General features: G+C 38.9%; 1 protein-coding gene across 1 annotated transcript in view; it reads left to right on the top strand.

The window, feature by feature from the left end:
• The window catches only part of RPGRIP1 (RPGR interacting protein 1), an 85,501-nt gene that overhangs the window by 31,486 nt on the left and 26,486 nt on the right, over positions 1 to 27,529 (top strand). Inside the window, 13 exon segments of the mRNA XM_067741380.1 lie at positions 1,131 to 1,154; positions 2,056 to 2,202; positions 2,682 to 2,755; positions 4,783 to 4,925; positions 6,759 to 6,919; positions 7,388 to 7,531; positions 7,993 to 8,110; positions 10,168 to 10,620; positions 10,782 to 10,933; positions 11,387 to 11,729; positions 13,016 to 13,200; positions 13,504 to 13,704; positions 14,236 to 14,374. Coding sequence (XP_067597481.1) covers positions 1,131 to 1,154; positions 2,056 to 2,202; positions 2,682 to 2,755; positions 4,783 to 4,925; positions 6,759 to 6,919; positions 7,388 to 7,531; positions 7,993 to 8,110; positions 10,168 to 10,620; positions 10,782 to 10,933; positions 11,387 to 11,729; positions 13,016 to 13,200; positions 13,504 to 13,704; positions 14,236 to 14,374 — 2,284 coding nt within the window.

Raw genomic sequence — 27,529 nt, 5'->3', positions numbered from 1 at the left:
CTTGGGTGATTAAATGATGGTGCCATTCATTGAGATTAGCTACAGCTGGTGCTGCCCTTGGTATGTCTGTTTTGATTGGGACTAAGGGCATCTGTACAAGGCCAAACTCCAAACCTATGTTTTGTAGAGAACTGTGCATATGCTCGTATTCTTTTGATTCGGTTAATTTTGGTAGCACTGAAAGGATGGGAAATCTGGAAAGGAAGTTATTTTAAAGTTGTATGGGTAAATAGCTATATTTGTGGAATTAGATTTTTTTAAAAATCCATGTATTCTTCCATTGCATTAAAGGAAGAAAGGGAGAAAGCCATTCTAAATTGAATGTCTTTGCCCATATTAGTGGTAGTGGCAAAGATGACCTAAAATGGTGAATAATTTTCTAAAATGTAGGTTTTACAATTTGGTTTTTTTAAGCAATTTATCTTTCTAGTCATGCTTACTTACACATATACTAAGATAAGTTTGCATCCTCTTAATCCCTTAGCAGTAAAATGTGGTCAGTAGTGCAGACTCTGGAGTCACACAGGCTGAGGTAAAGTTCTGCCTCAGCCCCTTGAAAGCTGTGCGATTCTGGGCAAGTTAGCTCTATGAGCTTTGGGTTTCTTATTTTTAAAGTTTAGATAACAATACCTCTCGGATTTGCTGTAAGGATTAAATGAGATAATATATGTGAAACAATTATGATGATCATAATGTAAGAGATAATGAAACACACAGTAACATATAACATAGTAATTACTCAACCAATAATAGTAGCTGTTGTTGTGAGTTTGGCTATTGTTGTTTTTTCTATTTCTAAAACTGGAAAGAGACCTTTCTGAAGCATGATGAGTAAGAGATGGCACCTAGTTTGAAAATAAAAATACTTCTTAGAAAATCCACCAAGTGCAATGCAAATGTGAATAAATGACCCTTCATCCTTTTTAAAGAAATGGTGTCATCTATTACATTCACAGACTGCCTGGCAAGCTAGGGCAGGGGAAAAGGAGCAGCAATTAGTAAACAGGCACACAAATTGACTTGATTTATGGGAATTTTTTATAACATCTTTTAAAATAAATATTTAAACATTTGTATTATAAACATCAAGTTGATATATCAATAGAATAATACTTTTTTCTTTCTTTCAGGCATATGAAACTCTGCTCCAGAAGGTACTTAATAAAGATTCCTTAACTCTCTGTTTCTTAGTAATCAGAGGAATGAAACCCAAATGAATCTTCATCTTCAAGTAACATAACACCAGAATTTAGCTAACTATATCAAAGTTATTATGTTATATAATTTTTATTGAGACAAATGGTACTATCACTATTATCAGAAGATACTGCATTGTTTTCACAAAAATTGAAATATGAGATCTGAGTTGAGAAATATTTGGAATAGTATTTTTCAGCCTATTGCTACAGAGAATTATAGCATTTGTTCAAAAATTCCTAAGAGTAGTCCTCTAGCATGTGTGAGGTGGTGAGATATAGCAAAGTTGTTGCAAACCTTCTCTAGTGTTACTAAATATTTGCACCTCTGTGAGTGGGGTACAGGTGAAGCTAGGTAAGTGTCCGTGATTAAGAGTCACTAAGGCAGAGTTCCCAACATGACCAGCCACAACTGCTCCTCACCAGAAGGAACATGGTCATGCTGGGAACTCTGCCAGAAAAATGCACTTAACTTCTAGAGTTAACACATCACTTTGCTAGGGGCAAAAGGAGAAATATTTCATCATAAAAAGCATTCACATAGCTTAGAAGGTAAAGGCAGCTGAGAAAGGTGGCACTTAATTTAGAATCAGGGTTGAATTTGAACCTTGGGAAAATTAAGGCTCCAGTGACAAATTACAGTTTCCCAGAGTGGAAAATCCTCACTCACAGGGAAACGGTACTTCCTGAGAAATGCTAGGGTGGAAAACAAGGTCAATTTACAGTGCAAAGGCAACATACTATAAATCAAAGCCCTTCTTTGAGATTTCCACTAGGGAATGCTCCAGTTGTTTGTATCTTGAGACACCTCCTGCTGAGTGATATGAACATTCGCAGAGCAACTTTCCTTTTGCCCCAGAATCAGGGAATCCTGGGTACAGCCCATGATGCCCTCCTCAGCCAAGTGAATGAGCTCAGGGCAGAGCTGAAGGAGGAGAGCAAGAAGGCTGTGAGCTTGAAGAGCCAACTGGAAGATGTGTCCATCCTGCAGATAACACTGAAAGAGGTAAATAACAATAATAATTGAAAGATACCATCAGTTGTATGTGACATTCCAATTTCAGAGATGTTAAAAAGTGTATCTTAGCAAAAATATGGGTATTTTATTTTTTCAAATAAGAAAAATGAGATTCCAAGTGGTTAAATAACTTGCTCAAGATTATACCATTAGGGGAAAAACTGGGATTTATATTTATGTCTGTTCTCCAAAGTCTTTTCTCTATTATAATGTTCTGCTGTTTCCCTAACAGTAGAAACCCAGACACCATGAAAATTTAATTCAGAGAATCCTCATTAATTCCAATTAAAATTTCTATCACACCTTCAATTGGTTCAAGTCTTTATAGTTGAATGGATCCTCATAGACATAGGAGATGAACATAGAAAATCTCCCACCCAAGTCCCACCCTGCAACAGAAAAGGGAGACCCTGTGCAAGGTAATAGATTTTAAAATCTTATCTCACGCACTCTACTATCATTCTTAGTTTCAGGAGAGAGTTGAAGATTTGGAAAAAGAACGAAAATTGCTGAATGACAATTATGACAAACTCTTAGAAAAGTGAGTACCAAGTTTGGATCCCAGAACATTTTTTTGTTATAAAAGACAATTACTGGGGCTTCCGTGGTGGCGCAGTGGTTGAGAGTCCGCCTGCCGATGCAGGGGACGCGGGTTCGTGCCCCGGTCTGGGAAGATCCCACATGCCGCGGAGCGGCTGGGCCCGTGAGCCGTGGCAGCTGAGCCTGCGCGTCCGGAGCCTGTGCCCCACAATGGGAGAGGCCACAACAGTGAGAGGCCCGCGTACCGCAAAAAAAAAAAAAAAAGACAATTACTGAAAAGTGCCTTCCGAATTTTAAAAATAAAAATAATACCTAGTCTCGATAAGGATACCGGGAAACTGGTACTCAGTACTGTTAGTGAGAATATAAATTGGCAGACTATTTTTGGAACGGAATTTGACACTATCAAAAAAATGTTAAACGTGCATATCTTTTATGCCAGATAACCCTTTTTTTTTTTTTTTTTTTTTTTGCGGTACGCGGGCCTCCCACTGCCGTGGCCTCTCCCGCCGCGGAGCACAGGCTCTGGACGCGCAGGCTCAGCAGCCATGGCTCACGGGCCCAGCCGCTCCGCGGCACGTGGGATCTTCCCGGACCGGGGCACGAATCCGTGTCCCCTGCATTGGCAGGCGGACTCTCAACCACAGCGCCACAAGGGAAGCCCCCGATAACCCATTTTTTGGAATCAAAACTAAAGAAATCCTCTTGTGTATGTGCAAAGAGATCTCTGTAGTAAGAATGTTAATTAATACATTGTTAATTTAATAGTAAAAAAAAAAAAGGAAACCATCCAGATTTCTTATGATAGGGATCGACTAAATAAATCGTGTTGCACCGCCACCTTGAAACGGTATAAAGCTGTAAAAAATGAGATAGATCTATATGCCTAAGATACACTATTAAAAGAAAAATCAAATTGCCAAAGAATGTGTTCATTGTGACCTAATTTATGTCATGTGTGTGTGCATCCACAAACTTTTAATGAGATGAAAGGACTGAAATAGGGCAAAGAGGCACTTTTATTCTATATACTTCTATATCATATTAATTTTTCACAAGCATATATTTACGTAGTGGTTTTGAAATTAAAAATACCTGTAAGTTTAAAAAAATTAAATGTGCCTTCTTATAAGTTAAAGGCAGCAGGGGGTAGATTGGGGAGGTTGCATGGGAGCATCCTGGGAACAACTGATGCTCTTCAACAAAGTGAAATAAGGTAGTGTGGGGATTACCCACTTTGAAGACTCCCTGTGGTAGACATTACTATTGGCCTCTTCCCTTCATTATTCATAACATTATCTTCTTGGATCATCATGTAATGTATGGGCAGAAAGTGCCAAGAAATCTTAGTACTAGCTTAACAAGTTGTTTTTAGACCACATTTATTAAAGTGATAACTAGGAAAAAGACATAAGCAGAAATAATTGCTTATCAATGTCACTTCACTTGGGTAAATAATCAAGAACTGGCCATGTGTCTTTTACACTCAAGATGGGTCTGCCCTGACAGCTAGATATAGTGGTGTGCAGGCTGCAGTTATTGAAAAGTTTAGTTCCTGCCCTTCAGTATAATAATTTACAATCTAGTTCAAAGGCAAGTATTCTCTAAACTAGCCACTGGTGAAAGTAGACAGAGGAACGGAGTAAGGAAAAGAAGAATATTCTGTTACTTATTTCTAATCTAGCAGGCCTGAGAATGTCTTGGTACACAATTCCCTAACTAAAGAAAACCATCATGCTGGAGACATTCCTTGGGAAATAGATATGACTTGCGTTGTTTGCCCAGGGGGTTATTTGAGACTTAAACCGAAGTGATACTAAGCAACTCCTCAATAGGACCCAAAAGTTCCAAGGCAGTTGGTAAATGACAGTTACAGAGAAAGCAGGGGCAGAAAAAACATGTAGGGAAATGAATGATGAACTAGGCCCAGGAGATGCTGAAACTGTGTAATAAAGACGTCATATCACCCACCTTTGAGTGTCCATCTGACAACTCTCCCCTCCCTCCTTACTTGCTTCCCATTTTCAGCATGCTGGATAGCAGTAATCAGCCTCACTGGAGCAATGAGCAAGGAGAACAGCTACAGCAGAAAGTCTCTCAGCTGCAGGATCACCTGGATGCTGAGGTGGAGGAGAAGAGAAAAGTCTTACTTCAGCTGTCAAGAGAGAAAGGTAGGTCAAGCCCTGAAGAGTTCTCTCAGATGAGGCATCCTCTACATCTGGTTTGGGAGAAGGGAACTTGGGCCAGCATTTTTCCAGTCCCATCACTTGATCCTGTTTTTGTGTGGGTCCTGGATAACTAGAATAAGAACACTGGCAGTCAGGTCAGATTCACAATCAAGAAAGCATGACACCTACCTCACACATACTTATCCCTACATATTGACTTTCCATGTGAGAGAATGCCAATTCTTAAGTTATAATGTTTTTAAACAGTCAATTTATTGAAAGTAAATTTATTTTACTTAAATTTTACTTAAAATTTATTTGACTTAAAGTCAATTTATTGAAAATGAATTTTTCTGCCTTTTATTCTCATCAGTCATTTTAGGGTGGTTGGGAATTGTTTTGTTTTAGCATCTGATGCCTGAAATTGAGAAGCAAATTATTGCTCTTGGTTACCACTACTATTTCCCCATCTTTTTTAAAAATTTATTTATTTTATTTATTTATTTTTGGCTGCATTGGGTCTTCGTTGATGCACACAGGCTTTCGCTAGTTGTGGCGAGTGGGAGCTACTCTTGGTTGCGGTGCACAGGCTTCTCATTGCAGTGGCTTCTCTTATTGTGGAGCACCGGCTCTGGGTGCTCGGGCTTCAGTAGTTGTGGCTGGCAGGCTCTAGAGCGCAGGCTCAGTAGCTGTGGCTCATGGGCTTAGTTGCTCCAGGGCATGTGGGATCTTCCTGGACCAGGGCTCAAACCCATGTCCCCTGCATTGGAAGGTGGATTCTTTTTTTTTTTTTTTTTTTTTGCGGTACGCGGGCCTCTCACTGTTGTGGCCTCTCCCGCCGCGGAGCACAGGCTCCGGATGCGCAAGCTCAGCGGCCATGGCTCACGGGCCTAGCCGCTCCGCGGCATGTGGGATCTTCCCGGACCGGGGCACGAACCCGTGTTCCCTGCATCAGCAGGTGGACTCTCAACCACTGCGCCACCAGGGAAGCCCGGAAGGTGGATTCTTAACCACTGCGCCACCAGGGAAGCCCTTTCCCCCTGTCTTAATTCTTGGATCACAGTAGTTATTCTGAAGATTTTTAAATACTGTCAAAGAGACCTTTGTCTCCCTTCTTTTTGCTAGGCTGGACCTTGATATTTAGTCTTATCAAACTTACATTTCATCATATTCTAGTATGTTCACATAAAAAAAGTGGAGGAAAAGAAATATGACATCAAGAAAAATAGAGTCAGGAACCATAAAAGGATAAAGCTTAGGAGCACATGCTAAGGATCTTGTAGTATGTATGAAGTACAAGTGAAGTCTTGTGGGTAATCTAATCTAACCTCCTCTGTAATGCATGATACTGAAATGATCACACTAAATGCTGATCACCTTCCTTCCCCGAAACACACATGGAAATGTCCAAATGCCCAACCTCCCTTCCTCCAACTCAGGGTCAGAGTCAAGGTGGGTGTCACAGAAAGCCAACAGCATAGAAGTCAGATGGAGTTGGGGAATGGTTGGGGAGATACTGAATTAAATGGTGCTGTCAAAAAGTTTGGACTATCCCAGTTGGTCAAGTGGCTCTGATTTTGTTGTGGTGGTGGTAGTTCTCCCTTCCATACTACAGTTCTGCAGGTGTTTTTTTGGTTTGTTTTTGGAGTCCAAATGTCAACTCAGGGTCAATAAGCTAGAACCCCTTTGTAGAAATAAGAGAGAATTGCTTCTCTAAGGGCAAGTGTATAAAATGAATTAAACATTAGTGGGAAAATTTAATTCACACTTGGGCCAACTTTAATATGGTTGTTGGTAGCTACAGAGTTTCAGCTTTCTGTATTATTTTTTCCCCAGCTCAAAACAAGGATCTGAAGCTTGAAGTCACCAACCTGCTTCAGAAGCATAAACAGGAAGTGGAGGACCTCCGAAATAAAGACACAATTTCCCAATCTCCTGACTGGCAATCTGAACCAGCCACTTACCCAGCTCTATTCCAAGAGACCACTCAGATAGAGGTAAGAGCATCTTTAATCAAACAGGTCCCCTCTACAAGAGGGATTGCTGACAAATATCCCTTGAAAAGATGAAGGGACTAGAAAACTAACTGAATAATATTTTGTCCTGATTGAGGACAATATTTGGAAGTATATGAGAAGGCTGAGAGTAGAGATAGCTTCATGAGCTCCACAGACTTTTTCCACACTGTACAGCTCATAAAATTTAGAATTTTTTTCAGATGAGGACTTGCAATGATCTGCTGAAGAGCAAACAGCCATGGGAGATTGTATAACTTACTCACTGCTGCTGTTGAACATGAGGAACTAGGGAAGAGAGCACTTGTAAAGTAACACAGGTCCTCTTCTACATATTGGAGTAGATTCTGCTGCTGGTATTTTACTATTATCAACGGCTGCTGTAGAGAATAGTTATTACTATACCTATCATATTTATACTCCCTTTTACCAATGCTTTTTCCTCTGTAGCCCTGTGAACCAAAAAACCAAGAAGAAAAGAAACTGTCCCAGATGTTAAGTGAGTTGCAAGTATTGCATGCAGAAACCATATTGGAACTAGAAAAGACCAGAGACATGCTTATTCTGCAGCGCAAGATCAACATGTGTTATCAGGTGCAGGAAAAGATGGTACAGGAAGGGGATAAATAAATGGGCACATGGGAACTACTTACAAGACGGGGAATGAAGCAAGACCCGAGTTTCCAGGGCTGATGCAAGGTGATATGCTGACGTATGCAAACACAGGATGTGCTGTCCTTTGAAAAACGAGGACTCACACATGCCCATGGCACCTTGGCAATAAAAGCCAGAAGGGGCCAGCTAATGAAAATGGCAAGTGGGAAGCTTCTGGGTTCAAATTTTGCCAGTTCCAGGAAAAATACTACCCTATGGCACTAACAGCACAACTGGTCCTGGAGGGGTCTGTGAGAAACCTAAGCCTTTTTCTAGTGGATGAATCTGCCCTGCCAAGGAGATAGTGGAGTCTCTTTTACCCAGCAAGTACCACCTTTTTATCTGGGCTCTTTGGTTCTGGGCCACTGAGATAGAAAAGTTCAGACATTATTTCGTTTCAGGAGGAACTGGAGGCAATGATGACAAAAGCCGATAATGAAAATAAAGTTCACAAAGAAAAACTGGAGAGGTTGAATCAACTCCTAGACCTCAAGAACAAGCGTATCAATCAGCTGGAAGGTATTTTAAGAAGCCATGGCCTTCCAGTATCCGGCAAGTCTTAGTACTTTGTTCACTTCCTCTTAGGATCTGTCACAGAGCTAAATGCCCGTGCTCCCCTCTGCACCTGTCAAGAGGGCGCCCTCTATGTCTCGGTATAGGACTTATCCCTCCCATTCTTGATTATCCTATCATCTTTGTTGTTTTAATACATGGTTAGCAGTTTCTTCTCCTGCATCATGTCAGTGTCTTTTCTCTGGAGAGTTTCAACAGGGCCCAGCAATTGCTGAATCTATTTTGAAAATAAGAGTGTATCACTGTTGGCCCTCAGGGTGGGTAACACGCTCCCTCTCTCAAGATTGTTTCCTCAAGCCAGGCCTATATTTCAGTTTTTGGGAGATAATAGAGCTACATCACTCATCTCTTGTCATCCTTTTCTGTGATTTCTCTCTAAAAGTCTCTGAATTCTTTGTTGCAGTCTGAGGATGTCTACATAACAGGGCAGGTGGCTGGACACTTATGCAAATTTTATAATGTGATACTTCCTGTACTTAATTCAGTCACTGTCGACCAGGATCTGGTCTCAGCCTTACATATTGAGAAAATTGGCTTTGTTATTATACCCAGTGGTGAGAGACCTGACCCGTACTAACCACATTCACCAAAGACTGATATTTACACCCGAATGTTCATTTGTTATTTTATGATAGGGGCTCTTTCATTGCTGCCTTGAGAATATGCTCATGGCAGCTCGTTCTTGGGGAAGCAGAATCAATAAGAAGGATACTTAGTGAGCCTGGAACTAGAGTAAAGGGAGGTGGGTCATTCAGAAGCGTGATTTATGCATGCCAGGGTGCGTCAGTTAAAAGGTCCCTGCAATATAACAAAGGAAATCCTTTGGATTGAAATTCTCATGTCTTTCAGATTCAGGGTGTTTCTCCCAGGACAGTGCAGGATAAATACAATTACCTACCTCTGAAGATTTATTTGCTTTAACTTGTAGTTCTTTCATTACTGGTAAGGCTGAAGAGTTTTTCATATGTTTACCAGTTATTTAAATTATTTCTTTTGAGACTTGCCTGTTCCTGCCCTTTACTATTTCTTAATAGTATATTGTTAATTTGTAGAAGTTCTTTATATGCTAAGATTATTAACCTTGTGACACGTAATGCAAAATTTTGAATATGTTTTATTTATGTTAATCTTATCAATTAAGAAACTGTTCACCAGTCTCTGTATTCCACTTATTTTGGGCAGGAAGACATTCTGATGTACCCAAAGTATTTTCTTCTACTACTTTAACTCTTAGAATAGGACCTTCACCATCAACACACTGTGACAACTCAAATACTCCCCGATTTGAAGCAGACTATATATCAAAGTTTCTGGTTGGTTGGACATGGGAGGTAATGCACAGATTTGGTGGACTGTCTTACATATCTTTATTTTGTATCTCATCGCCAATATTTTCAACCTCTTTTCAGTAAGTGCCCTCCCCCACTTTTACTCCATTACTCTTTGACTTAAAGTGGATTTTTTTTTTTTTTTGCCTTCTTACAATGAAACCAAATTCTTAACAGAATGAAGATCCTTGTGATTGATCTGACTGGAAAAGAGGAATCATCTTAATGGGGCCCAGTGTAATGTCATAGACACCATGACTGTAACTTGCTATTTTCTCCAAGGCCAATATCCCAAACTTTTGGAAATACTTGCATTTTGTGTTTCTAGTGTTTCTGTAATGGAATTAACAATTAATTCACAAGATCCTGCTGTAATCCAAAACGATGTCATCTCTAGATGAAACTGTGCCTCCAGTGTTTTCCTGAGCTTAGCATTTACTTTCCAATCACTCATGTTGTGCCTCATCTCTAAAGTAGGCATTGGATTATTTGGCCATCAGAATTCAAAGCACCTGATTGTCATTCTATTGCTTTTCTTTTTGAATCACATCGTTTCTTGAAATAGTCACAACTTGGACTTCACCATGGTTTTTATTCTCTTTCTGTCCACCTTCCTTTACCCTAAGGAAGAATTCCCTACCCTTTAATGGATAGGCAGTTTTCTTTCCCCTCTAGAACAACTCAAAGATGTGGCTTATGGCACCCGACAGTTGTCATTATGTCTGAAACCACTGCCAGACCATGGAGATGAGGATAAAGTGGACATTTCTCCACAGCATCAGAGTGAGAATCTTTTCGAACTGCACATCCACCAGGCCTTCCTGACACCTGCTGCCCTGGCTCAGGCTGGAGACACTCAACCTACCACTTTCTGCACCTATTCTTTCTATGACTTTGAAACCCACTGCACCCCACTAGCTGTGGGGCTGGAGCCCCTCTATGACTTCACTTCTCAGTATGTGGTGGAGACAGATTCCCTCTTCTTGAACTACCTTCAAGGGACGTCAGCCCAGCTTCATCTACACCAGGCTATAGCCAGTGAGCACCGCACCCTTGCAGCTGGCTGGATTTGCTTTGACAGGGTTCTAGAAACCGTGGAGAGAGTCCATGGCTCTGCCACACTTACTGGTAAGTGCTGTCAGCCTCCCACATTTCCTGGGACTAATGTGGAATTTCCCAAAGTGTATAGTTGTCTTCTGGTGGTTTCCCATTTTATTCCTCTGCCTTTATTCTTGATCCTCGCCACACCATCTGTATCCTCCATGCCTTTCATACTTTCTGCTACCCAGGAGCTGGTGGAGAAGTCTTTGGGGTGCTAGAGTACTGGATGAGGCTGCACTTCCCCATAAGATCCAGCCTACAAGCATACAATAAGCGAAAGAAAGCCCAGGCATACCTGTCAGCCAATGTGCTTGGAGCCTGGGAGGCCCAGGAGGATGAGGTGAGAAAAAGGATGTGCCCATGCATCTCAAAGGAGACTCAGCCAAGCAGCTCATGAGAACAGCTTAGTATTGCCCTCAATAAGTACTTGTTGAATGTGAATGAAAGAGAAAAACTGTCACACCACAACTAGTCCAGATACTTCCCTTGGTCAAGCTTGAGTTTGAAATGAAATCATGCCCTTGGAGCTAGCTACCTCTCCCTGCTGTGAGCAAGATGGCTTCTCTGTTCCAATCTCTAAGATGAGGCCTGAGTGCCAGCATCTCCCTCAGATAATTATCTGCCAGAGTCAATTTGCAGGCAGGTGAAAGTCATTGATTAGGCTTCTCTGTGACCCAGTCAGGATTCAGCAGTTCTTTAGGTCATAGCTCTTCCTCATTAAGGGTGCTGGGCTTCACCTGCACGACTCTCTCAGCCTGCCCTTTTCCTCAGTCCAAGACCAACATCTTTTCAGCCCAGATCGGAGACCAGGAAGCATCAGAATGAGCTGCGGGTGGAAGTCATCCGATGCTGCGGCCTCCAGAGTCGATGGCTGGGAGCCCAACCCAGTCCATACGCCATGTATCGCTTCTTTACCTTTTCTGACCACGACACCGCCATCATTCCAGCCAGTAACAATCCCTACTTCAGAGACGAGGCTCGATTCCCAGTGCTTGTGACTTCTGACCTGGATCAGTATCTGAGGCAGGAGGCCCTGTCTGTGTACGTTTTTGATGATGAAGACTCAGAGCCTGGCTCGTACCTTGGCCGCGTCCAAGTGCCCTTGCTTCCTCTTGCACAAAACAAATCCATTAAAGGTAGGAGTTCAAGGTTATTACCTCTTTATGCTCTCTGCCCAGTGTTGTCTCCCTGTCCTAATTCAACTTTTCTTTTATTACTTGCTTGGAACAGTTTCTCTTAAAACCTGCTGAAAGGATTTGAGAATATTGTCAAGAGTGAGAGAGTAGAAGACTTATAAGCCTCACTAATCATATAGAAACATTGGCTTCTTTTCAGCAACAGAAGCAAGATTCCCAAGGAGGTAGACCCACCCATCTGAAGCCCATACCTCTGTGTCTGAACCAACATTTTCCATCTCTATAGTGCTTCCCAGTATTTGTCTTTACTTAAGGCCTATTATTTCCTAGCACATGACTAGATACCAGATTATAAGCTATGTCCTTAACATTCCCCCGTAATTCTCTTGCTCCTTTTAAACATTAGACCCAAATTAGTCTTCCATGCCACATATGACAAATTTCTTGGATTTTTTTCCCCCCATATGGAGCTGAACTCCATACTACCTTATCATATGTTCATAGCCAGAGTTGTAAGGTACACCAAAGCAGGGTCATCTCTCTGGTTGCAGTCCTGGGAGGGTGAGGCAGCAATGTCCGTGCTCTCATTAGGAAGTGTGAATGGGTGTAGCCAGTATCAACCATGTTTAACAAGCTTTTGGATGTTCCAGGAAGTGTGTGAGGCCTCCCTCCTCCCAATACCACAAGTGCTAAAAAAAAAAAAAGAAAGAAAGAAAAAGAAAAAGGCTGACACTTCTGCTCACAACTCGTCCTTTGCCAAAGAGAGGCAATGTGAGCCATCTGTTAAATTAATCAGTGTTACAAATCAGAAGTCTGGCATTTGGAAAAAGCCATTTTGCTTAAGTTTTCTTTGCTTTTGTTATTTTAAAAATACGGACCACTTGGGTGTAGATAATGGTTTTCTTAGTATGCCTAAGGCATAGCCACCATTTGGTAATAGTAATAAGAATGTGCTCTTGTTTATTGGCTGGGTGACTGACGACAAGCAAGCTATACCTCTCTGTATATCTTTTGACTATCCCTTCCTGAACCTGGAGATGCCCATTTTCCCCTATAAATATTCTAAGTGAATATTGGAAGTAAATATTGTGAGTGAATATAAATATTCACTGATATTTTATGTTACTCCTGAATGTATTGTCATCATGATTACTTGGTGGATGTGAATTAATTACAAACAAAATATGGTGAAATTCAAACTGGGGAGGTAATAGATAAGGTGCTATTAAACGCTCACTTGCCTATTTCATGTGATTGGATCTTACTGATGTCTGTGTGTCTCTCAGGTGATTTTAACCTCACGGACCCTGGGGGGAAACCCAATGGATTTGTTCAGGTGCAGCTGGATTGGAAGTCTTGCTATCTACCCCCGGAGAGTTTCCCGAAACCAGAAGCTCCGAGTGAGGAGAAGGACACCAAGGACAGTTTAAATACCTCAATTGAAGAGGAAGAAGCTTCCTTTCCTCCCCAGGTAGCAGATCTCCACCAATCTTGTGGAGCAAATTTGATTTGAGGAAGACAGTATTAAAATTGGGGTAAAAGAAATTCCTTCTGTGAATGTCATGTGTTCTGCAAATTTAATCTGCATCATTCATAATGCCATGAGGCTATGGATGGAGCAAAATCCTTGGTTTTATTGTGGGGAGGGAAGAGACGGCATCTCTCAGCTTTACGGCAGGAGAGAAATGAAGTCTGATGCTAGCTCATAAATCCCTTTCTTGAGTATCAAGGCTGTTAAACTATCACCTTGTAAGGCTCTGATCCTTCTCTTTAGGACCAGATGGTATCTATTGAGATTCCCATTGAAGCTGGCCAGTATCAAGCTAAGCAAAAACCTCCTCAGGTGGGAGAAAGAAAGGAAGGGGAACACCAGGTTCCAGGTTACTCAAGAAAACAAGGCAAAAGAACAGGCATTCAAGGAAAGAACAGAATGGAGTATCTTAGTCCTAACATCTTAAGTGGAAATACACTACAGGTAAGGCCTTAGAAACCCTGAAGAACTAAAATATGGGTTGTAGTGTCCCAAAATATATTATTCTCAGAGGTAGAAGCAGAAGTAGGCACGCAAGCAATATTCATGGCTTTTTGTGGCGAGCATGTGTTTCCACAAACGTAAATAGGTTAATAAACCTCTGGACTGTTCATTTCAATGTAATTTAATTCAACAGACTGTGGACTCTATAATTTATGCTTAGAACTTTAGGACAACAGTCCTAACCAGGCTACTTCAACTGTAATCAAAATAAAGAACAGGTATTTATTGAACACATACTATGTACTTGATACTGCCTTTTCTTCATAGGAAACTGGATTAAAGTTACTATGTAGCCTAAAATACATATACACACATATATATGAGATTATAAATATATATTATATGACTATAATTATAATTCATTATTATTTATATTGTATCAATTACATCAATTATATATTATGCAATATTAATTATATTAAATTATTATAATTACACAATATACTTATATATAGTTATTTGAATCTGAAGCAGGTGAACTACACTGAATGGAAATTCTCAGGGCTTAAGATCTCCACAGATGATGGTTTAAAAAATCAGCAAAAGGAAGAGGAAATGACATCATCCCATTCAGCACGGATACTAAAGGAAGCCCTACATCCTGTGAATGGTATTGTCTTTTTAAAACCTGATTTTCCTATGTAATCACTGGATTATTTTATCAAGCTGGTTATTTACTTTCTTCTTTCATCTTTCATTGCTAAACTTTTCATGAAAAATTAGTACTGGAGATCCTAGGCTCGGTTTGATGTTACAAGTGTGCTGGTTAGGCCAACCAAGCTGTAATTCTGAAAGAAAGTAGCTGTCTATGTATTTAAAGCTAGCTAGCTAGCCACTTTAGCTAGCAAGCATAAAATGTTAATTCACTTCAGGGTCTCGTGACTTACGGTTACAAAGAAATAAGGGGAAGAGGGTGATTGGCTCATTTGTGATTTGAATCCAAATTTCTTTTAAAATAAGGCAAAGCTTTTGGGTTACAATGAAAAGAAGGTTATGATTTCAGGTTATAATAATGGCAAACTAGGTAATTCAGAGCAACTTTCCCATTGATAACAACTGAAAAGCTAAAGTTAATATATTTCTTAAAAGCGTTAAAGTGCCAATAATTAGGGAGGGAGGAATCACCTAGCCGAGATCGGAGAGATGATTGGAGCTCAGAGAGGTCAGCTGGAATTACTTCAGCCTGGGGACATTGCTGGTCTGGAGGAAGCAGTGGAGAGACAGAACCATGCTTTCGGTGGTCTTTTGGGGTGGAGAAATGGGAATACAGTCTGAATCTCGTTTCTGCCCAGCATAGGCAGGTGTCTGCCCAGAGCAGAATTTCCCTCTCTGGTCTGGCACCCTGATGGCAGCACTGTTCTGAGCCTCTTATCCTCTGAGAGGCAGAACTGTGCTTTGAGCACTTTCAGGTTAGAGAGACAAGAACTGACCTGAAGCCCACTAGGACTCCAGACATTGGAGTTATCAGCCACAACCTGCATTAACAACTGTGTTTACTACCTTCATGAAGATGAAAGCTGAACTTTAAAATTTTAGCAAGGAACTGGGGCTTTGAAAATTGATACTATACGTTTTTAAAAACATTTTGTTTTAAAATAATTTCAAAATTATATAAGAGCTACACGAATAAGACAAAAAATTTCACATAAAACCTTCATTCAAATTCATCAACTTTTAATATTTTTCCACGTTTTGATTTATCATTTTTTTCCTGAAGCAGTTGAGAATAATTTGCAAATATCATTCCCCCTTACAGCTGTATATTTCAGTTAGGAAAACGATATTATATAACGACAGTACAACTATCAAGTTTGCAAACGTAACATGGATAGGTTATTACCCAATGTCCAGTCCATTTTTCAGATTTTGTCAATTGTCTCAGTAATGTTCATTATAGCAGGCTTGCCTCACCCCCTTTATCTAATCTGGGATCATACATTGCATTCAGTCATGTCCCCTTAGTTTCCTTTAATCTGGAACAGTCCCTTATCTTTTCTTTGTTTTTCATGATATTGACATTTTTGAAGAGTATAGATGAGCTGTTCTGTAGAGAGTGCCTCAGTTTGGATTTGTTTGATGTTTGTTTGTTGTTAGATTCAGGTTATGAATTTTTTACAGGAATACCACAGAAGTGATACTGTATCCTTTTTCACATTAGGAGGTACGTGATGTCAGTTTGTGCCATTATTGGTGATGTTAACTTTGATCACTTGGCTAAGAAAGCATCTGCCACATTTTCTATCAAAAAGTTATCATTTTTCCCTTTGTAGTTGTTAAGTAATCTATGAGAAAATATTTTGAGTCCATATAAATATCTTATTCTTCCTCAGATTTCACCTAATAATTTTGGCATCCATTTATGTTTATGTGTGGATTTTTTTTGCCTGAATCAATTACAAAATGTTTGCAAAATACATTGCAAACTTGAAAATGAATCAATAGAAATGATAGAACTGCTAAATACAGAAATTTATGAGGGAAATAGATGGGTTAAAAGCAGATTAGACACAACTAAAATGAGAAAAATGGAAAATATCCAGAATAAAGCACAGAGAGATGGCAAGATGGAAAATGCTAAAGAGGAGAAAAGAGAGCAAATGAGGCGGTCTAAGCTACACTTAATTAAATCTAGTAGAAGATAAAGAAGGGGGACTCAGGCAATATTGAAAGTGATAATGACTTAGAGTTTTCCAGAACTAAATAAAAGGTATTAATATTCAATGAAATGAAACTCAAGCAAGATAAGTAAAAATGAATCAAAATCTAGATATATCAGAGTAAAATTGCAGAAAATAAAATCAAAGTGAAAATACCCAAAGTATCCATTTAAAAGAAAGACAGTCATGGGTGCATCAGTAAGATGGACAATGACATACCAAGAGTGACAACGGTAGTCAGAAACCAGTGGCAAGATAATTTCAGTGTGCTAAAAGAAAATAACTAAGTACCAATCAAGAATTCTCTACACAACAAAAAGATCCTTCAGAATTAAAACACAATAGACATTTAAAGACAAATCAAAATGGAGAGTTTGCTCCAAAGGTACATTTTAAAGAAAACTTACAGTTTTTTCTTTAGGCTGAAGGAAAATTATCCCAGAAGGAAAGACAAAGATGCAACTAGGAATGAAAAGCAAAGAATATAGGTTAATTTTAAATGACTGTGTAAAGCAAAAATATTAGCTTGTGGGTTTAAAATATATTCATAATTTAAATAAATAATCTAATGGTTTCATTGGTGACCTCCAAAAAGATATGTTCATATCCTAAACCTAAGAACCTGTAAATGTTACTTATTTGAAAAAAGCCTTTGCAGGTGTAATTAAAGATCTTGAGATGCGATTATCTTGGATTATCTGAGTAGACTCTAAATCCAATGAAAGTGTTCTTATTAGAGACACAGGCAGATGAGGAGGAAGCAACATGACCATATAGTCAGAGATTGGAGTGATGTGGCCACAAGCCGAGGAATGCCTGAAGCTCCCAGAAGCTGGAAAAGACAAGGAAAAAGAAAAAAGACAGATTGTCTTCTGGAGCCTTTGGAGTGAGCACGGATTTGATTGTGGATGCCTAGCTTCCAGACCTGTGAGAGAATGAATTTCTGGTTGTTTTTTTCTTTTTTTAATGAAAGCTTTTACCTTTAATTCTTTTCAAATACTTAAGATACAGACATTCCATCCATAACAAGGTTAAGTGACTTGTACATGTACATGTTTTATGTAAGACAGAAGCACAACCAAGGCTAACATCTGACCCAGTAACTAACATCACTGAGAGAGCTCATATGAAGTTCACCAAAACCTTGAAGACCTATTACTTTTTTGTAGAATGAATGACCCTACAGAAAAGAGAAAAGAGATATAAAGGATAAAATGAGGTGGTCCTATATTCAATAAAATGTAGGAGAAGACAAAAAAGGGGACAGAGGCAATATTTAAAGTGATATATATATAATTCATATCTTCATTCAAAAAATGAAGTCATGAAAAAGAGGTCTGTTTTTTCTGGGACCTCAACTGTCACTCTCAATAGTCAGTTGTGGGTTGCTTTCTTCGTTTTGTTTCGGCAGATTCTGGATTTGAACATCAGATCCATCTATCTTTAATTTGAGTGTCCAGATCGGGGCAATTTTTATAGGTTTACAACATAGTGACTCACAATAGTAAAAGGTTATACTCAATTTAGTTATTATAAAATATGACTGTGTTCCCTGTGATGTAAAATATATTCTTGTAGCTTATTTATTTTATACATAGTAGTTGGTACCTCTGAATCCTCTACCTCTACCTTGCCCCTCCCCACTTTCCACTCCCAACTGGTAACCACTAGCTTGTTCTATATATCTGCAAGTCTGTTTCTTTTCTGTTATATTCACTAGTTTGTTTTATTTTTTAGATTCCACATATGTGATATCATATAGTATGTCTTTTTCTAACTTATTTAACTTAGCATAATACCCTGCAAGTCCACCCATGTTGTTACAAATGGCAAAATTTCATTCTTTTTTATGGCTGAGTCATATTCCATTGTATATATATCTTCTTTATCCATTCATCTGTTGATGGACACTTTCTTCCATATCTTGGCAGTTGTAAATAATGCTGCTATGAATATTGGGGTGCGTGTATCTTTAGAATTAGTGTTTTATGGTGGTTTTTTTTTGGATATATATGCAGGAGTGGAATAGTTGAGTCATATGGTAGTCCTATTTTTAGTCTTTTAAGAAACCTCCATACTGTTTTCCACATTGGCTGCACCAGTTTACATTCCCACTGACAATGTGCGAGGGTTCCCATTTCTCCACATCCTCGCCAACATTTATGATTTGTGTTCTTTTTGATGATAACCCTTCTGACAGGCGTGAGGTGATATCTCATGTTTTTTAAAATTGAAGTATAGTTGGTTTACAATACTGTGTTAGTTTCAGGTGTATAGCAAAGTGAGTCACTTACATATATACTTTTTCAGATTATTTTCTGTTACAGGTTATTACAAGATATTGTATATAGTTCCCTGTGCTATATAGTAAATCCTTGTTGCTTATCTATTTGATGTATAGTATACAGTTTGTATCTGTTAATCCCATACTCCTAATTTCCCTCCCCTATTGCCTTTTATCTTTGGTAAACTTAACTTTGTTTTCTATGTCTGTGAGTTGTTTCTCTTTTGTATATAGATTCACTTGTATTATTTTTTAGATTCCACATATAAGTGATATCATATATTATTTGTCTTTCTCTGTCAGACTTATTTCACTTAATATGATATTCTCTAGGTCCATCCATGTTGCTGCAAATGGCAATATTTCATTTCTTTCTGTGGCTGAGCAATATTCCATTGTGTGTGTGTATAAATGACACATTTTCTTTATCCATTCATCAGTTGACGGGTACTTGGGTTGTTTCCATGTCTTGGCTATTGGAAATAGTGCTGCTATGAACATTGGGGTGCATGTCTTTTAAAATTAGAGTTTACATCTTTTCAGGATATATGCCCAGGAGTGAGATTGCTGCATCATATAGTAGCTCTATTTTTAGTTTCTTAAGGAACTTCATACTGTTCTCCACAGTGGTTTTACCAATTTACATTCCCACTAATAGTGTAGGAGGGTTCCACTTTCACCACACCCTCTCCAGCATTTATTATTAGTAGAATTTTTAATGATAGCCATTCTGACCACTGTGAGGTGATACCTCAGTGTGGTTTTGATTTGCATTTCTCTAATAATTAGTGATGTTGAGCATCTTTTCATGTGCCTGTTGGCCATCTGTATGTCTTCTTTGGAGAAATGTCTACTTAGGTCTTTTGCCCATTAAAAAAAAAAGTTTATTTATTTATTTTGGCTGCGCTGGGTCTTAGTTGCGGCACGCAGGATCTCTAGTTGTGGCATGCGGACTTCTTAGTGTGGCATGCAGACTCTTAGTTGAGGCATACATGCGGGATCTAGTTCACTGACCAGGGATCAAACCCGGTCTAACCCTGGTCGGGGAACCAGGGATTGACTGGGTTCCGCTTGCATTGGGAGCACAGAGTCTCACCCACTGGACCACCAGGGAAGTCCCTTCTGCCCATTTTTTGATTGTGTTGTTTGGTTTTTTGATATTGAATTCTATGAGCTGTTTCTGTATTTTGGATATTAATTCCTTATCCATCACATCATTTTGTAAATATTTTCTCCCATTCAGTAGGTTGTCTTTTCATTTTGCTGATTGTTTCCTTTGCTATGCAAAATCTTTTAAGTTTGATTAGATCTCATTTGTATCTTTTTGCTTATATTTCTTTTGCCTTGGGAGACTGATCTAAAAAAAGTATTGCTTTGATTTATGTCAGAGGATGTTTTACCTAAGTTCTCTTCTAGGAGTTTTATAGTGTCATGTCTTAAATGTAGGTCTTTAAACCATTTTGAGTTTATTTTTGTGTATGATATGAGGGAGTGTTCTAATTTCATTGATATATGTGTAGCTGTCCAGCTTTCCCAACACCACTTGTTGAAGAGACTGTCTTTTCTCCATTGTATATTCTTGCCTCCTTTGTCATAGATTAATTGACTGTAGTTGTGTGGGTTTATTTTTGAGCTCTCTATTATGTTCCATTGGTCTATATGTCTGTTTCTGTGCCAGTACCACACTGTTTTGATTACTGTAGTTTTGTAGTATTGTCTGAAGTGTGGAAGGGTTCTGCCTCCAGCTTTGTTCTTTTTCCAGAGGATTGCTTTGGCAATTCTCAGTATTTTGAGGTTTTATATAAATTTTAGGATTATTTGTTCTAGTTCTGTCAAAAATGTCATGGGTATATTGGTAAGGATTACATTAAATCTGTAGATTGCTTTGGGTAGTATGGCCATTTCAACAATATTAATTCTTCCAATCCAAGATCGTGGAATATCTTTCCATTTCTTGAATCATCTTCAGTATCCTTTACTAGTGTTTTATAGTTTTCAGCATATAGATATTTAACCTCCTTGGTTAAGTTTATTCCTAGGTATTTTATTTTTTTAACATGATTTTAAACAGGATTTTTTTTTTTTTACTTTCTCTGTCTGATATCTCATTGTTAGTGTAAAGAAATGCTACAGATTTCTGTATATTAATCTTATATCCTGCTACCTTGCTGAATTCATTTATTAGCTCTAATAGTTTTTGTGTGGAGACCTTAGGGTTCTCTGTATAGAGTATTATGTCATCTGCAAATAGTGACAGTTTTAACTCGTCCCTTCTAAATTGGATACCTTTTATTTCTTTTTCTTGTCTAATTGCTGTGGCTAGGACTTCTATTACTATGTTGAATAGAAGTGGTGAGAGTGGGCATCCCTGTCTTGTTCCTGAACTTAGCAGGAAGGCTTTCAGCTTTTCACTGTTGAATATTATGTTGGCTATGGGTTTGTCATAAATGGCTTTTATTATGTTGAGATATGGTCCCTCCATATCCACTTTGATGAGAGTTTTTACCATGAATGAATATTGAATTTTATCAAATGCTTTTTCTTCACCTATCGAGATAATCATGTGGTTTTTGTCTTTATTTTTGTTAATGTGGTGTATCACATTGGTTGATTTGTGTATTTTGACCCGTCCTTGTGGCCCTAGGATGAATCCAACTTGATCATGATGTATGATCCTTTTTTTTTTTTTTTTTTTTTTTAATTTTTTAACATCTTTATTGGAGTATAATTGCTTTACAATGGTGTGTTAGTTTCTGCTTTATAACAAAGTGAATCAGTTATACATATACATATGTTCCCATATCTCTTCCCTCTTGCGTCTCCCTCCCTCCAACCCTCCCTATCCCACCCCTCTAGTTAGTCAAACCAACGAGCTGATCTCCCTGTGCTATGCGGCTGCTTCCCACTAGCTATCTATTTTACGTTTGGTAGTGTATATATGTCCATGCCACTCCCTCATTTCGTCCCAGCTTACCCTTCCCCCTCCCCATATCCTCAAGTCCATTCTTTAGTAGGTCTGTGTCTTTATTACTGTCTTGCTCCTAGGTTCTTCATGACCTTTTTTTTTTTTTTTTCCCCCTTAGAGTCCACATATATGTGTTAGCATACAGTATTTCTTTTTCTCTTTCTGATTTACTTCACTCTGTATGACACACTCTAGGTCCATCGACCTCACTACAAATAACTCAATTTTGTTTCTTTTATGGCTGAGTAATATTCCATTGTATATATGTGCCACATCTTCTTTACCCATTCATCTGATGATGGACACTTAGGTTTTTTCCATCTCCGGCCTATTGTAAATAGAGCTGCAATGAACATTTTGGTACATGACTCTTTCTGAATTATGGTTTTCTTAGGGTATATGCCCAGTAGTGGGATTGTTGGGTCCTATGGTAGTTCTATATTTAGTTTTTTAAGAAACCTCCATACTGTTCTCCATAGTGGCTGTATCAATTTACATTCCCACCAACAGTGCAAGAGGGTTCCCTTTTCTCCACACCCTCTCCAGCATTTTTTGTTTCTAGATATTTTGATGATGCCCATTCTGACCAGTGTGAGATGATATCTAATTGTAGTGGTGATTTGCATTTCTCTAATGATTAATGATGTTGCAGATTCTTTCATATATTTGTTGGCAATCTGTATATCTTCTTTGGAGAAATGTCTATTTAGGTCTATTTAGGTCTATTTATTGGATTGGGTCGTTTGTTTTTCTGACATTGAACTGCATGAGCTGCTTGTAAATTTTGTATCCATTCAGCCAATCTGTGTCTTTTGGTGGGAGCATTTAGTCCATTTACATTTAAGGTAATTATCGATATGTGTGTTCCCATTCCCATTTTCTTAATTGTTTTGGGTTTGTTTATGATCCTTTTAATGTGTTGTTGGATTCTGTTTGCTAGTATTTTGTTGATTTTTGCATCTATATTCATCAAAGATATTGGCCTGTAATTTTCCTTTTTTGTAGCATCTTTGTCTGGTTTTGGCATCAGGATGATGGTGACTTCTTAGAAAGAAGTTGGGAGTGTTCCCTCCTCTTCAATTATTTGGATAGTTTGAGAAGGATAGGTGTAAGTTCTTTTTATGTTTGGTAGAATTCCCCAGTGACGCCATCCAGTCCTGGACTTTCGTTTGCAGGGAGTTTTAAAAATTATTATTACAGATTCTATTTCACTTCTACTGTTCAGTCTGTTCAAGTTATCTGTTTGTTCTTGACTCAGTTTTGTCAGGCTGTATGTTTCTAGAAACTTGTCCTTTTCTTCTAGGTGTCCAGTTTGTTGGCATATAACTGTTCATAGTCGTCCCTTATGATTTTTTGTATTTCTGCAGTATCAGTTGTTATTTCTCCTTATTCATTTCTCATTTTGTTTATTTGGGTCCTCTCCTTTTTCTTCTTGGTGAGGCTGGCTAGAGGTTTCTTGATTTTATCTATCTTTAAAAAAAACAGTTCTTGGTTTTACTGATGTTTTTCTATTGGTTTTTAAATTTCTATTTTACTTGTTTTCTCTCTGATCTTTATTATTTCCTTCCCTCTACTGACTTTGGCTTTTGTTTTTTCTTTTTATTCTAATTCTTTTAGGTGGTAGGTTAGGTTGTTTATTTGAAATGTTTCTTGTCCTTGAGGAAGGTCTGTATCACTATAAACTTCCCTCTTAGAACTGTTTTTACTGCCTCCTGTAGATTTTGTAAGGTTGTGTTTTCATAGTCTTGATGTTTTCTGTTTTCCTCTTTGATTTCATTGTTGACCCACTGGTTTTTTAGTAGCATGTTGTTTAGTCTCCATGTATTTACTCTTTTCCTGTTTTTCTTTCTGTGGTTGATTTCTAGTTTCATACCCTTGTGGTCAGAAAAGATGCTTGAAATAATTTCTACCTTCTTAAATTTGTTGAGGCTTGTTTTGTGACCTAGTATGTGGTCTATCCTAGAGAATGTTTAATGCACACTTGAATAGAATATGTATTCTGGGTTTTTTTCTTTTAGATGTAGTGTCCTGTAGATATCAGTTAAATCAATTGGTCTGTTGTGTCGTGTAGAACTTCTGTTGCTTTCTTGATTTTCTGTCTGGATGGTCTGTCCGTTGATGTCAGTGAGGTGTTAACTTTCCTACTATTATTGTACTCATTTCTTCATTTATCTCTGTTAGTATCTGTTTTATATATTTAGATGTTCCTATATCGGGTGCATATATGATAATGAGTGTCATATCCTCTTCTTGTATTTATCCCTTTATTATTATTATAATGTCCCTCTATGTTTTTCTTTATGGACCTTGTTTCAAAGTCTCTTGTCTGAAGTAAGTATTGCTAACCCCTGTCTTGTTATTTTTATTTGCATGAAATACCTTTTATCATCTGCTCAATTTCAGCCTATGTGTGTTTCACCCTGAAGTAAATCTCTTGTAGACAGCATATTGTAGGTTCTTGTTTTTCTTATCCAGTCTGCCACTGTATGTCTTTTGATTGGAGCATGTAGTCCATTGATATTTATAGTAATTACTGATAGATATGTATTTATTGCTATTTAAAACCTTGCTTTCCAGTGGATTTTGCAGTTCTTTATTTATTTTTTCTTATTTTTGTTTTTTATTTTGTAGTTTGATGGTTTTCTTTTGTATTATGCTTGAGTTCTTTTCTTTTTATTTTTGTGTGAATCTATTGTATGTTTTAGGTTTGTGGTCACCCTGGTTTTCTAGTATGTTGACCCATAACTACATCTATTTGTTTTAAACTGATAGTCAAAGAAGTCCAAATACATTCTGAAAGATCTACATTTTTATACTCCCCTCTCCCACATTTTGTGATTCTGATGCCCTATTTTACATCTTCATGTTTATCCTTTTGCTGTTATTTAGAGTTACAATCACTTTTACAAAAATTTTTTGATTGTTTTTAGTCTATGTACTGGCTTATTTAAGTGATCTTCAATCCTTTTATATATTTGCCTTTTCTATTGTGATTTTCCCTTTCCTATAGATTCTTTCTTCTTTTCTATTTAGAGAAGACCCTTAAATATTTCTTTAGGGTAGGTCTAGTATTGCTGTATTCGTTAGTTTTTTCTTGTCTGAGAAATTCTTTCTTCCTCCTTCTGTTCTAAATGATAATCTTGCAGGGTAGAGTATCTAAGTTGCAAGTTTTTGCCTTTCAGAATTATGAATATATCATACCACTTCCTTCTGGCCCACAGTTTCTGCAGAGAAATCAGCTGATATCCTTAATGGGGGTTCCCTTGTAACTGACTCTTTGTTTTTCTCTTGCTGGCTTTAGAATCCTCTCTTTATTTTTAATTTTTGCCATTTTAATTATAGTATGTCTTGGTCTGGATCTGTTTGGGTTCATCTTGTTTGGGAACCTCTGTGCTTCCCGTACCTGGATATCTGTTTCCTTCTTTAGGTTTGGGAAGTTTTCAGCCAGAATTTCTTCAAATACATTTTTGATCCCCTTCTCTCTCTCTTCTCCTCTGGAACCCCTATTATGTGTAGTTTGGTATGCTTTGAATAATCCCATATATCTCATATGTTGCTTTCATTTGGTTTTTATTTGTCTTTCTATCTGCTGTTCTGATTGGATGATTCCCATTATTCTATCTTCTAGATCACTTATTCCTTCTTCTGCATTATTTAGTCTGCTATTCATTGCTTTTATATTGTTTTTTATGTTGGCAATTGAGTTGTCTTATTTTGATTGGTTCCTCTTTATAGTTTCTAGTTCCTTGTTACAGTGATCTGCATTTCTATTAATAATCTTTCCTAATTCCTTTAGCATGATTATTACCTCCTTTTTGAACTCAGGGTCTAGTAGACTGGTGAGGTCTGTTTCATTATTTGTTCTTTCATGGGATTTTTCTTGTTCTTTTAATTGGGAGTAGTTCCTCTTCTTTTTCATTTTACCTAACTTTCTCTGTTTCTATGAATTTAGGAGAAATAGTTATCTACTGTGGTCTTGAAGGGGTACTTTTATGTGGGAGCATCTGTGTGTAGACTGTGTGAGTCCAGTATTTTTGTTGTGAGGACTGGTTTTTGCATGGATGCTAGCCACACCTTTCCTCAGAGTGTGTTGGCCGTTATCCTTTTAATAGGGGGTGGGATTTGTGTTGTGGTGTCCAGAGCCTCCCCTGGATTTGGGGTGGGGCATCCTCTTTTTTCTATGGCTGTAACAGCCCTGTCAGGGGTAGGGTCCACTCCTCAGTTGTTGGAGTAGAAGCCTTGAGGGTCGTATTCGATAAGGTCCGTTGCCCTTGAGTGTGTGCCCTGCCCCAAAGGAGGTGACCACCGAAGCATGTAAAGCCCATGCGGTCACAGCAAACCTATGTCCCACTGGTGCAGGCATCCATGATTCTGACCAGAATCAACCCAAGGTCACAACCCTTTCTCTGTTGCATTTGTACCAGACTTAGTGCTAGGCTATGGTGTGGAGTGGGCTGGTGCTGGGGGCCAAGGCACTGTGGCTGCAGGAATCAAGGTGGTTGTGCTGCCACCTGCAACCTGGGCTGCCTCTGTAGCAGGCCTCTCCCAGGGCCTATCTGCCCCAGAGCCGGCTCTAAGCTTCTGTGTGGGGTGAATGAAGCTGGAGCACTACTGCCAAGAAACAACTGCTGCCTACTCCTCCCCAGGGGCTCTCCACCTGAGACATTCGTTTCTGTGGCACCACCCAGTGTGCATGCCAACAAAGTCCACTATGGCCAGACCCCCCCCCCATCAGTGTGCTGATAATCACCTCCAAGGTTCTGCCTGGACCACACCCAAGGCCCTCTGGGCTGTCTCCGCACAGCTAGACCAAGTCCTCTCCCAGGGTCCATCCATCTGAGATTCAGCACCCAGCTGCTGCATGTACTAGCAGCCCTCCCAGCACACGATTTGGTCAGGGAAGTGTGACAAGGCAGCAGCCATCAGCCCTGGTCTTTCTCCACCCTGATTGCTAGCAAGCCAGCATAAGCACAGTCCTTGCAAACAGAGTCTAAGCCCCTCCAGCCCTCTGTCTGTCCCAGTAGACCTCTCAGCAGGCAAGAAGCCTCCCCAGGGCCAGGGCCAGCCCGTGTGGACATTCCCTCCAACACAGATCACTCCCAGGGGCACCAGTCCCATCCTGACGCCTTTCTTTTTTTTTCCCCCCTATCCTACCTGGTTACATGGAGATCTTTCTTGAAGCTTTAGTTGTATAAGAGATCTTCTGGCAGTTTCCTGTTGGTTTTCTGTGAAAATTGTTTCATATTTAGATGTATTTTCTTTCTTTTTTAAAAAATTAATTTATTTATTTTTGGCTGTGTTGAGTCTTCATTGCTGCACACGGGCTTTCTCTAGTTGTGGTAAGCGGGGGCTACTCTTTGTTGCAGTGCGTGGGCTTCTTATTGTGGTGGCTTCTCTTGCTGTGGAGCACAGGCTCTAGGCACGCAGGCTTCAGGAGTTGTGGCACACGGGCTCAGTAGTGGTATATGTATACAATGGAATATCACTCAGCCATAAAAAAGGATGAAATAATGCCATTTGCAACAACATGGGTGGACCTAGAGATTATCATACTAAGTGAAGTAAGGCAGACAAAGACAAATATCATATTATATCTCTTATATAAGCGATATACTAAAAAAGTATACAAATGAACTTACAAAACAGAAACAAACTCACAGACTTAGAAAACAAATTTATGGTTACCAAAGGGGAAAGGTGCAGGGTGGATAAATTAGGAGTTTGGGATTAACATATACACACTACTACATATAAAATAGGTAATCAATAAAGACCTACTGTAGAGCACAGGGAACTCTACTCAATACTCTATAATAACCTATATGGGAAAAGGATCTGAAAAAGATCCTTTTTATGTAT

The sequence above is a fragment of the Pseudorca crassidens genome, chromosome 1 (assembly GCF_039906515.1).
Source record: "Pseudorca crassidens isolate mPseCra1 chromosome 1, mPseCra1.hap1, whole genome shotgun sequence".
In the NCBI taxonomy this organism is placed as follows: domain Eukaryota; kingdom Metazoa; phylum Chordata; class Mammalia; order Artiodactyla; family Delphinidae; genus Pseudorca; species Pseudorca crassidens.
The sequence above is the reverse complement of the archived record's forward strand: the minus strand, read 5'-3'. Positions and strand labels throughout refer to the sequence as shown.